The 13620-nt window shown below is 30.7% G+C and overlaps 1 protein-coding gene across 1 annotated transcript; it reads left to right on the top strand.

Moving 5' to 3' along the window:
* The first annotated feature begins 10749 nt into the window (after positions 1-10749).
* LOC108460039 (putative laccase-9) lies at positions 10750-13208 on the top strand. The gene is made up of 6 exons (XM_017759421.2): positions 10750-10935; positions 11037-11188; positions 11286-11530; positions 11608-11730; positions 11816-12763; positions 12857-13208. Exons 1-6 carry the CDS (start codon positions 10831-10833, stop codon positions 12997-12999), a joined length of 1716 nt encoding a protein of 571 aa, XP_017614910.1. The 5' UTR covers positions 10750-10830; the 3' UTR covers positions 13000-13208.
* Positions 13209-13620: the final 412 nt, after the last annotated feature.

Below are 13620 nucleotides of genomic sequence, written 5' to 3'. Positions count from 1 at the left end.
GTGGCTAAGCTGTGTGGCAATCAAAATAGAGACAAACGGCCGTGTCCCAGCCTATGTCCATGCACGTGTAACTTTCAAAGTTAGGTCACTCAACCAAGCCACACGCCCGTGTGCCAGGCTGTGTGCTAAGCCATGTAATTGTCTGACTTGAAAACCTTAAAACCTACAGGGGACACATGGCCATGTGGCATGGCTGTGTGTCACACACGACTGAGACACGCGCCTGAGTCTTACGCCGTATGGGCATGAAATTGGCCAAAATCAAGCCATTTCCGTCACCAACCCAAATGTGTACCTACAAGCATTTTATTCACAACTTTAAAGCACCAATGTAACACCCCTAACCAATATCCGTCGCCAGAATAGGGTTACAAAACATTACCAGAAATTATAGATTAAATACAGATGTTTCATATCATTTAACATTTATATTAGAAGCCAATCAAAATCAAACATATTGTCCCTTATATGAGCCCTCATGGCCCAAAATATTCATTAGAAACAAGTCGGGACTAAATCGGGTACTCAAAATTTTTCGAAAATTATCAAAATTTTTCCAAGGTGCAGGGGAAACACACCCGTGTGACTAGGCCATGTGTCTCACGCGGTCAAGAGACATACCCGTGTCTCAGGCCATGTGGATATTCAAAATAGAGACACAAGGCCGTGTCCTAGCCCATGTCCAAATTAGGGAGCTCTTTGACTTTGGTCACACTGCCAAGCCCCACGCCCGTGTTCAAGGCCGTGTGAGCATACTGATTTGAAATAAATAGGTGCAGAGGTCACACGACCCAGTCACACACTCGTGTGCTAAGCCATGTGAATATTTTGAGCATTCTATTTTGAAATTTTAAAGATGCAAGGGACACACGGCCAAACCATACGCCCGTGTGCTAGGCCGTGTGTCACACACGGCTGAGACACATGCCTGTATGGACAAAAATGGGTCATTTCCAAAGCCATATTTCTCACCCAATTTGTCTTCCACCTACATTAACATTTTAACGCATTCACAAGCCAATACAAGACATTTAAATCAAACTAAAATTAATTCTTATGCATGATATATCAATACATATGTTCAACTATCCAAACTCACCAAAATAACCATACATACATATATGCATATTTTACCAATTATGTTATCTCAAACAATTCATCAATATGTCTATGTGATTTCCATCATCTAGCCATTTCAAACCCATATCAAATATATTAAGACCATCTATATAAGTCAAAATATACCAATCACAAGCCGTACCAATGGCTAGTTTCAATCGAACATTTACATTGTAACACCCTTAACCTGTATTCGTCGCCGGAACAGGGTTGTAGAGCATTACCAGAGTTTACAGTTCAATTACAATTAATTTATGTCATTTATTATTCATTTTCGAAAATCAATCACAATCAATCATAATGTCCCTTATATGGGTCATCGAGGTCCAAAATACATATTAAAATTGAGTCAGGACTAAATTGGGATCACAGAAAATTTTTCGCAAAATTTTAAAATTTTTCTTAGGTGTAAGGAACACATGCCCGTGTCTTAGGCCGTGTGGGCATTCAATGTGAGGCATACGGATGTGTCCCAGCCTGTGTGGACAATTGAATTTTTGAAAATTAAGTGCAGGGATTACACGGCCAAGACACACGCTTATGTGCTGGGCTGTATGTCTCATATGATTGAGACACATGCCCGTGTCTTTGCCCGTGTGCTCAATTCTGAGCATTCTGTTTCTCTAATTTTAAGATACAGGGGCCATACGGCCAAACCACACGCCTGTGTGCATGGCCGTGTGTCACACACGATTGAGACACATGCTCGTGTGGACATAATAAGGCCATTTTTCCAAGCCTTATTTCTAACCCTTTTTACCTTGCACCTACATCAACACTTCAATATATTCACCAACCAATTCAAGACATATAAATCAATCTAATGATCAAGTTTTATGCATGACACATTTACTCATGCTTTCAAGTATCATCTTTACATTAAAATTATATACTTACCCAAACTTAATTGAATCTAATATATATTAAACCAAATACATTCATATACTAAATATAATAAACCTCATGCATAAGTATGCATTAAATTTACTATCACTAGCTATTCTAATGGCTAGTTACAACCAAAACATTTACATACCCTCATTTATTATCATTAGCCTATACATGTCATTATACCAATTTAAGATTACTATTTATACCGAAACGAGCTGGAGGATAGTGTGATGATGCTCTGACCGATCTCTAACCTTTACGAGCTTTCGAGTACTATAAAATTGAGGAAAGAAAACCTAGTAAGTGTTTGATGCTTAGTAAGTTCGTATAACAGGAATTTCACTTACCAATCATGTTCATTTAAAATAAGCATATCAATAACATGCATCCCAACAAAATTAGCCATTTGTCTAATCACATACACTCAATCAAACAAGTTAGTCATAAATTTTCTAAATACTTTTCAAATAATAATGATGATGAGCTCCTCAAGTAATAACTTTCGTATACATAATCCTTTCATATCATATTTTCACATAACTCATACATTTCCATAACAAGTTATCTCAAGTTCAGTGTAGATGTGTTAAAACTTTACCCATTTAATTTATTTGAAATATCGATGGATACATCAGTAGTACACTCAAAGTGTGCAAAACTGTAAATTCCTTTAATTCGTATTCAGAGGTACCCAATTAGGGCACATAATCAGAAAGCACTCTCTCGAGCCATGTAACAGGATGCTTATGTGAGCCATGTATCAGGAAGCTTATCCGGGCTAACAAGAAACCCATAAGAGTTTTAATTACGAAGCTCATTGAGCTTAACAGTAACTCTGAAGAGTTATTATCAGGGAGCTCTGGATAGCCATTTAACAAGAAGTTCAAGCGAGCTATAACAGGACGCTCATAAAGAGCTGCATTTGCGTCTGCAATATATGCAGGATCACAATTGATCAGGATGCTCGCAGGAACTATATAACAGGAATGTTCGAGAAGAATTTTAACAGGATGCTCGTTCGAGCTATAATGTCCACAACATATGCAGGACTATAATCAATATGGGAAAATACTGTACCCATCGCATTTCATTATTCAAAAGAGACTTATCATTTATTGAACAATATCGGGTATGTGATTAATTTCATACATTAAACATCTATGCAATTCACACAAATATAACATGTGATTCAAACATATTAATATACATAATTTAGTTACACGAACTTACCTCGACACTTGTTTGTGTATGAAAATCTACTAATCCAACAACTTTTATTTTCCTCGATCTAACTCTTTATTTGATCTTTTAAGATCTATATAAATGAATTTAACATCAATTTAATCCATTTCATACTAAATTGAACTCAATTCACTTTCTAGGCAAAATTATAATTTTTGCCCCTATACTTTTCATAAATGACAATTTTGTCCGTAGGCTCAAAAAATAAAATTCATGTAATTTAATCCTTATTTTAAGCCTAACCGATTTTTAAATGTTTTAATAACAGCCAATGAATTTCACAAAAATCAGAATTTTTTCATGGGTTTTACCATTTTTTAATTTAGTCCCTAAATCATAATTTCATCAAAATTCTCTTTGTAAAAGTTGTTTATCTATCAACAACCTTTCATTTTCTAGTATAAATTTTAAAATTTCAGCATTTACATCCATGGAAAATTTTCTATACTTTGATATCTTTACAAATTAATCCCCAAAATAGATAGATTAAGTTACTACAATATCGAAAATATAAAAATTACTAAAAACGGGACATGATTACTTACCCAATTAAGCTTGCTTGATTTCCTTTCTCTTTCCTAGGGTTTCCATGTCTCCTGGCCGTGTGTCACACACGGGTGAGACACACGCCCGTGTCTTTGACCGTGTGGACGAAAAATAAGTTATTTCCAAGTCCCTTTTCTTTTCCTCGATCTAGTTTCGAATTTGAGTCATCCGGATCTATATAAATGAATTTAATAATCAATTTATGGCATTTTATATTCAATTGAATTCAATTTACATCCTAGGAAAAATTACCATTTTGCCCCTATACTTTTCATAAATGACAATTTCATCCCTAGGCTTGGAAAATGAAATTCATGCAATTTAATCCATATTCCAAGCCTAACCAAAATTTTCTTATAACATTTACAGCACTTGTATTTCAAAAAATTCAAAATTTTGCATAACTTTTACATCTTTACAATTTAGTCCATAAATCATAATTTCATCAAAATTCACTTTACAAAAGTTGTTTATCTATCATCAACCTTTCATTTTCTACCATAAATTTAAAAAACTCAGCATATTCATCCATGGAAAGCCTTTGATACTTTGATGACTTTACAAATTAATCCTCAAAATAGATAGATTAAGCTATTCCTATATCAAAAATATAAAAATTACTAAAAACAGGACAATGATGCTTACCCAATTAAGCCAAGAAAGCTTACTTTCTCTTTCTTAGGGTTCCCATAAAATTTTAGGGATGAAGATGATAATAATATGATGATATTTCTTTTTTAATTATTTAGCATCCTTTAATTATTTACATTTCCAATTTGGTCCTTTTCTTTTTCTAATTTTCCATGGATGAATCATAAAAAATATCTACTAAATTTTATTTAATGGTCTAATTACCTTATAAGGACCTAAAATTTTGAATTCCATAACTATTTGGTACTAATAGCTACTAGAACTCAACTTTTACATTTTATGCAATTTGGTCCTTTCCATAATTAAGCACATAATCGGTAAAATTTTCTTATCAGAAATTTTCATATAACATTTCTATCATAATGCAAACCATGCAATTGTCGTATAACCTAGCCATCCTGATTGGTTTGAGTCATTCTAATACGAGCTTGGGCTTTTACTTCTAACCATGAATTGGCCCAGCTTGACTCGTTTTTCTGTGTAAAATAATAAAAAATATAAAAATTATGTTAACTTTAATTTTTATAATCAAATTTAAATATTAAATAGTTTCTTATTATTTTAAACATTGAAATGGTCCATTTGGGTGAGATGAACTCAAAGCTAGAAAATTCTTTGAAATGGGTCTCAGACTCAATCAATCTCGCTCATGAACACTTTTAATGATAGTGAGTTTCTCCAAAGTTTGAGCTATTCCTTTTGTCCATATTAAATCATAATTAAATAATTATTTTAAAAATTTTAATTCAAAATAATTTATATATTAAAATATTTTTAATTAAATTTAGTTATAAAGTATATGAAATATTAATGGTAATTTTAACTAATTATCAACATATAAGAGATGAGTAGACAAATTTTCTTCAAAGTCAAATATATATATATCTACTAAAATTTATATCTTCTCTTTCAATTTTTTATTGAGTTTCTTAGTATTTCATATTTCAAACATAGATTAATTGTTTGGTGGAAAACTTTCTTATCTTATTCAAAAAAGTCGCAACTAAATTAAATTATCTCAAAGGATATAAAATTTATATATTTTTTAAGTGTTTGGATAATATGATATCTTATGTATAATATACCAATTACATTTGAAGGCCTCAAATTATGTAAAATTACTTTACTTAAATATATGATTAAAGTTGTATAACCAAAATTTCTGTTAAAGAAATAAAATATAGTGGTTGTATATGTAGAATCCAGATAAAACTAATCTTTGTCTATAAATTTGTAGTCAAGTAAGCTGTTAATCTATAAATTTTATGCATTTTAAACCCTGAATTAGTTTTGGTAAAATTGAATAGTTATAAAGTTTTATTTCAAATATATTATTAAACAAAGTACCAAAAACAAATTATTTGACTTCTTACTTTTCAGTTCTCCCAAGATTTGATTAGAAAGGGTATTTTTCACAAGTTTTTGATACTTTTTGCCCAATATTATGATATCATCCTATCATTTTATTTAACAGATTTGTGGAGGAGCCCTGAACCGCACTAACAGATTGATTTAAAAACAAAATGCAACACTAATTCATTCCTAAACTTTCTTACTATCTAAATTTATATTCCATCAATCATATTAATAATTCTAGTTTTTATTATCATAATTTTTATGTTCATATTTTTATTTTTTAATTTATGTTTGTCACGTGGCATATTAAAAGGCTACCATGTGACACCTTTAGATTGGCTAGCAATACTATATTAGCACAACTAACGGTGTTAGCGTGGAGCGATTGACGGAATACAAGTTCAAGGATCAACTGGATATCTAAAAAAAAATTTAAGAACCAACTTAATACAAATGAATAAGTTGAGGGGTAAATTATATATTAACCCTAAAACTATTAATTTCTCATGCTTGAATGCTTCAATTGGGAGAATTGAAAAGTAAAGAGAAAGAAATTGTTTTGGCTAATTAATTTCTCAAATATTAAACCCTCCCTTTCTTTTTCTTTTAAAATAGTTGTAATTCAGCATATATGAATGTTTAATAGGAGATTTAAAATAAAACTTTACAACCAATGACATATGTAAAACTAAAATAAAATAAGATGTTGTCATGTGATGTATAAAATAAATAAATAAAAATTAATAGATTAAAAGTTCATTTAAATATTGTGTGGTATTTTGAAGACTTTTCTAATGTATTAGCCTTTACAAATTTTCAAATACTCTATTTTTACCAAATCAAAATAAATTTATTTTTAAAACTTTGATTTCTCTAACAAATCTTTATCTAAAAGTGTTATACTAATTAATGTCAAATTGTATAAAAAGAAAAAAAAAAAGGTCAAATTATCAATAACGCATGTGTTTACTGAGTCGTACAAGACAACTGGCTTAAATCTCTAAGTAGTTAGTAAAGTTCCAACGGATTTTCGCGTTGTATCTCTCACTACACAGCTTCAGGTCGTGAACCCAATAATAAATATAATAATAATAGTAGTAATAAATCCTATTTATAAAGTGATTCTATGTATTAACTAAGAATAATAATTATTCTTTGGGGTAATATGTATAAATATTCACTCACTATTAGCATAATTTCTATTTTGGTCATCTAAGTTTTTAAATTTTTTATTTTAATCATTAATATTATCAAAATTTAATATTTTGATCACTTATCCGTTAAATTACTAACAGAGTGTTAATGTGGCCATTTTTCATTATCATGATAACAAATTTAGTACTCCAAGTTTATGGAGTCTATCGAATTGATCTCAATTTTAAAAATTTAACAAATTTAACCCTCAACTTTACACATTATGTCAATTAGTCTTGATTCTTAAAAATTCAAAATTAAAACTTTAAAAATAAAATGACTTAAAAATTATTTTGCAATAAAAATACATAAGATTTTATAAAAATATATATAAAATTATAAAAATACATACAAAATTATAAATAAATGAATATTCATTCTTCTCTTTTTCTAACAATAAGTTTATTTATTAAAATAATAATTTTATAAATAAACCATTTTTTAAAAACCATTGATAAGACTAAAACTATATTCAAACTTTTCCTCTTTTTAGTTTTATTTTATGAATAATAATTTATTTAGGTCCTGCATTGTTCCTCAATCCTCACCAAATTTACTGAGCGTTGGGCACCATCTTCACCTAAAACCACTGACACCAATAACACTTGCTCCAAACTCCTTAATTGCCTCATCTTCCATCGTCATTCCATCGAAATAGGAATTCATTGTGGAGCTACCAACATGACTTTCAACTGACTGAGTCTTCAAGACTTCATCTTCGCCTATATATCTTCAATCATGTCTACCTTCAAGCATAACCTCGAACGCAACAAACTTATTCTATTCAACAACATAAAGACATTGATTCTTACCCTTTCAACCTCACGTTGTTGTTTTTTACCCAACTTTTAACATGATGGTTGTTAATTTTGTAAAAAAAAAAAAAAAGAAGAAGGGATAATTGAATCTACCTAAGCCTTCTTCATTTTTGCCCTTAAATTGTTTTATTTATAAATTATTATTTTAATAAATAAATGCTTGTATATATTTTTATAAAATCTTATGTATTTTTATCGAAAAATAAAAATTAAATAATTTTGTTTATTTTTGAATTTTGAATTCCTAAGATTTAAGACTAAATTGATATAATGTGTAAATATGAGGGCTAAATTCGTTGAATTTTTTAAAGGAGGACCAAATTGATAGAATCTATAAACATTAGAAGGCTAAATTTGTTATTATGCCAATGAAAAACGGCTAGATCAACACTCTCTTAGTGATTTAATGAATGAGTGACCAAAATAGAAACACACTAATAATTGGGTGACTATTTATATAGTTCACCCTTATTCTTTGTATTAACTCTTTTTTAGTTATATTCATTGTATTAACTAATTAAACTATAAAGGTGTTTTTTTAATACAAAGTTCAGAACTACCCATAACCCTTCTCTAACCCTTAAAAAAGAGGATAAATGCACTTCAGCGCACTCAAATCCACGTCGTCCTTATGTATTTGCACAATATCAGTGCCAACCAAGCTAAGACTCAATCGACATAAAAGGTGTTCTTTTAATTTCTAAGTAAAATTAGAAATTACAAGTTAAGAACAATTAGATTCAATTAGTATAATGCACAAATAAATTACAATTACAATTAATACATTCTTCTAACTACGACCAAATTAAACTATTATATGCACAAACGGGTGACTGATAACTAGAACATATTTAGATCTAAATCAAAATAAGTCCAGGCAGGATCCACACATGATGGGCAAGGGTGAAATAATAATTTTTTAGGGAATTTGAAATTAAGTTATATATTCTTATGACAACTAAAATTTAGTTTCACCATTTGTATTGATTTGTATCTTTATGATTTTTAAAAGGACTAAATCAAAAGGTTAGCATTTTTGAGAGGCCAAACTATAAATTTACCATATATTAACTAATTATTTTATAATTTTTTGGGGTTCTAAAGTAAAAATTTATCATTTTAGAAGTTAAGGTCCTTGCCTACCTCCTCTCTTCACCCTCGGTAGGGGGATTTAAACCAACATAAAATATGAACTAAAAAACTATACATGCATAAATACGCATAATGAAACTCAAAAAAAAAAAACCTTAACGTGAAAAATAATAGTTTCCATTAGGTTAAAATATGTAATAGGTCTATGTACTCTTCATAAATTTGAAATTTAGTCATTGTTAATTTATTTTTATGAATTTAGTCTCTATTTTTCAAACTTAAAATTTCAGGTCAATAGTTAACACTAATGAATTGGTGGTGTGACATTTTGAAATTAAAAAGAAAAAAACTCACTTAGTAGCAATGTAACCAAGAAAAATAACGTTATAATAAACCCGAATTTAACAAAAATAATTTTAACAAATGTCAAAAGTTAGATCTGAATTTTAAATTTGAAAAATAGAGAGACTATATTCCTAAAAATAAAAATATAAAATTAAATTCTAAATTTATAAAAAATACTTAAAGTTATATCATATTTTAACCTATCCATTATCAATAAAATATTCTTACATTCAAGACCTCTATATGCAATATTTTATTTTTCTTTTTCTATCTCAATTGACGAAAATACGTCAATGCGTCAGCTTCCTGATTCTGAAATTTAGACACTAATTAATTTATTATATTTGTTAGTGTATTAATTAAAGAAAAAAGTTAATTTCATCGATATCCCTAAATTATAACCTTCATTCCAAATCGATTCCTAAACTCTAAAACATTTTAATTACATCTCTAAACTATAGATATTATATCAATAAGATCATTCCGTTACTAAAATTGTTAAATAAGACGTCGGATCTTACTTTGTATAGCTTAGAATGAAAATTTTAAAGAAAAATTAATATTGAAAAAATCTTAGGTTTAAGGTTTTCTAGACTTTTATAGAAGCTTTATTGTTCACTATCTTTTCTTGGGGGGTTTACTTTATCTTTAGTTAGTTTTACCTTGTAAAAGTTAAGCGTAATATGTACTTTTCTTTAAAATTTTCATTTTAAATTATGTCACATAAAATTTGACGTATTATTTAACGACTGAATTAACTAATTAAAATATAGGACCTAATTGATATGAAATTAATAGTTTAGAGATATAATTAGAACATTTTAAAGTTTGGAGACTAATTTAAAATGAGAATCATAGTTTAGAGCTGTTAAGTGCAATTAACTAAAAAAACATTTAATGAACTACATAAATTTATACAAAAATACAAAAAAATAACAATTTAATATGTTTTATTAATTTGGTAAATAGTATCTAAATATAAATTTGATAATAGAATTTAAATAATCGCATTATCTAGTAGAAAAATTTAAATTATTATATTTTGTCCAAATGTTAAATGTTAATTTTGGTAGTCCAAATGATCTCAAATTTAAAAATACATTATAAACTTTACTTAATCTCTCTCTATTTGGAATAATTTTGAGCACAAAAATTAATTTTGACTAAAGGGAAAAAAAATATGTTGGCAAATATGAGCCGACTTTGACATGGCTTTTCGCGTATGGTCCGATACATTCTGGGGGCTGCTACCTGAAATTCATCAACACGGAAAGGAATAATTATTTATTACAATCCAAAATATAGAAAACCATGTTATGTGCGTTGGAACTTTAATTAGTTTCATTAATATATTTGACTGATGAATTTCCAAAACCTTGACGAGGTTAGGTATTCATCGTTGAATTGTAATCTTGTTACTGTTCAATGTAAGAAACTTAACACCACATCCTTTCTGCTGCTATAAATTGATGAATTTTGTAACCCCAAAACTCACAACTTGATCAACAAGTTAAGACTAAATAGATTATTTTTTATATATTTTGAGAGAGAGGAGTTGATTGGATTGGGGGAAAATATGGGTTTATGCAAGCTAGGTTGTGTGCCATGTTTGCTAGGGATTTTGTTCCTTAGTAGCCTTGAGCTGCTATGCATGGCAGATGTCCATTACTATGACTTAATTGTAAGTAGTTGTATCTCATACCATGCCACATTTACTTCTTTTTTTAAACATTTAATAAATATTGTTTACTGTTTATCGTCTCTATTTTTTATTAATGGCAGGTCCGAGAGTCCAACTTCACAAGGCTGTGCACCACAAAGTCGATGTTGGTGGTGAATGATAGTTATCCAGGCCCAGAAATTCGGGTTCATAGGGGAGACACCGTGTTTGTTAATGTCCACAATCATGGATCTTATGGCTTTACCATTCACTGGTAATAATTTACTAAAACACACACACACACACACTCTCTCTCTATATATATTGTCATCCATCCTAGTGATCAATTAAAGAAAATTTGACTCCCGTAGGCACGGTGTGAAACAACCAAGAAATCCATGGTTCGATGGCCCTGAGTTCGTAACGCAGTGCCCGATTCAGCCAGGAACAAACTTCACTTACCAAGTGATATTGTCGGATGAAATAGGTACACTATGGTGGCATGCCCACAGTGACTGGACTCGTGGCTCCGTCCATGGCGCCTTTGTTATTCTACCTGCTCCGCACGAAAGTTACCCATTCCACCCGCCTGATGCTGATCAAACTATCATACTCGGTAACTATACACTATCCAATCCAGTCCATTGGAAAACCTTTGAGTAAGTTCAGTTGATAATTCTTGATTGCTTACAGAATCATGGTACAATGACGATTATTTGGAACTTATCCGGAATTCAACTTTAAACGGCCAGGCTGTAGGAATACCAAACGCTTACGCTATTAATGGGCATTTAGGAGACACATATGAATGCAATGGTAAGCGTAGCCTCTATATTTTGTAGTTTCGATGGATTTTGTCTCTTAGTTGCAGCAGCAATTCGTTCATTCGTTCATGTTGCAGATACAATATTCCGGATGGAAGTTAATTACCAGGACACGTACCTTCTCCGCATAATCAATGCTGCAATGAATGAAGAGAAGTTCTTCTCCATTGCAAACCACACCCTCATAGTGGTTGCACAAGATGCTTCCTACGTCACAAGGTTTGCAACCGACTACATCATGATAAGTCCTGGACAAACCATGGATGTTTTGGTACAAGCTAACCAAAACATTGGCCAGTATTACATGGTCATGAGGAATTTCCACGACAGCGCTGCTTCATCTAACAATAATCTCACCACCGCTATTTTCCAGTATAAAAACAGCGTTGGTGGGCCCATGAACAATGCTTCCTTAGTATCATTGCCGGAACCGGACGATTCAAAAGCTACAAGTAGCTTTCTCAGCCGAATTAGGAACTTAAGAGTGAGACAGAACCCACCATTGAGAGTGCCGAGAGCTATCCATAGACGAGTTTACATCGCAATCTCTACAAACTCCATTCCTTGCACCAACGACTCAGTATGTATTACTGAAAATAGATTTGTTGCAGCTTTGAACAATGTCAGCTTTGTGTCCCCAGTTATCGACATTCTCCAAGCATACTACAAAAGGAGCATCAATGGTGTTTTCACCAAAGATTTCCCCCTTGAACCACCTGAATATTATAACTTCACTGGAGACTTGACTGCTCTAAATCGCAATGTTAATATGGGGACAAAGATTGTTATGCTGAACTATGGCGAAGCAGTTGAGATCGTTTTCCAAGCAACTCAGTTTGGTGCTGGTGGAAGTCATCCATTTCATTTGCACGGTTTCAGTTTCTACCGGGTGGGGAGTGGTTCAGGAAATTTCAATAACGTGACTGACCCTAAGTCTTACAACCTGGTTGATCCACCCCTCATTAACACCGTGCATGTTCCTGCTAGCGGATGGGTCGCCCTTAGGTTTTTTGCAAACAATCCTGGTAAGTTTTCAATTAATTCAAGGAACCAAACTAAAAGCACTATTTAATTTAGCAATGAATTAAAACCATGTATTTGTTATTTATGAATTTCAGGGGTTTGGTTTTCACACTGCCACTTCGAAAGGCATAGTAGCTGGGGTATGGACACGGTGTTCATAGTGAAGAATGGAGGCACCAAAGCCACAAGCATCCGTCCGCCGCCAGCATCCGGCATGCCTGTCTGTTCTGGAACCTAGAAGACTGGGTCATTTATATCCAAAGAAGCAGATTTTATTTGGATTTAATTATTACTGTCAATACGATTATTTGTCATTAGGAAATGTAGCCTTATATTCGATTTCTTAACAAAAATAAAATGGATTTTTAGGGATAGGTTAGAGGACTATTCAAGGAAAACCTCCCTTCTCTATCATAATATCTATGATTATTTATTGAAGACATTTTTAATTTCTTTTACTTTTGTTGACCATTCTTAAATATTACTATTTGTCTGGGTGCAATTAAAAGCATTAATGAGTCTGGTTGGATTTACTTAACTATAATATTAAAATATTTTAAGTTTGTTCGAGTTTGATCTAAAATATAAATATAAAATTTTATCAATATTTATCTATATTTATAATTAGCTAATTCAAACATATTTTAGGCTCTATATTATTTTTTTAAAAATAAAAATATATTTATACTATTTTTAATAATTTTATATTTTTATTTATTAAAATGTTATATATAATCATTTTAATATTTTTAATAGTATTATATACTACTATAGATTTAAATTTTATGTGTTATCAACTATATAATATATAAAAATAACATAATATAAAACATTACAAACTTCAAAAAAGGGTTAGACT

This window comes from Gossypium arboreum, chromosome 6 (assembly GCF_025698485.1).
Source record: "Gossypium arboreum isolate Shixiya-1 chromosome 6, ASM2569848v2, whole genome shotgun sequence".
Taxonomy (NCBI): domain Eukaryota; kingdom Viridiplantae; phylum Streptophyta; class Magnoliopsida; order Malvales; family Malvaceae; genus Gossypium; species Gossypium arboreum.
Note: the sequence above shows the minus strand (reverse complement) of the source record. Positions and strands in the feature narration are given on the sequence as shown.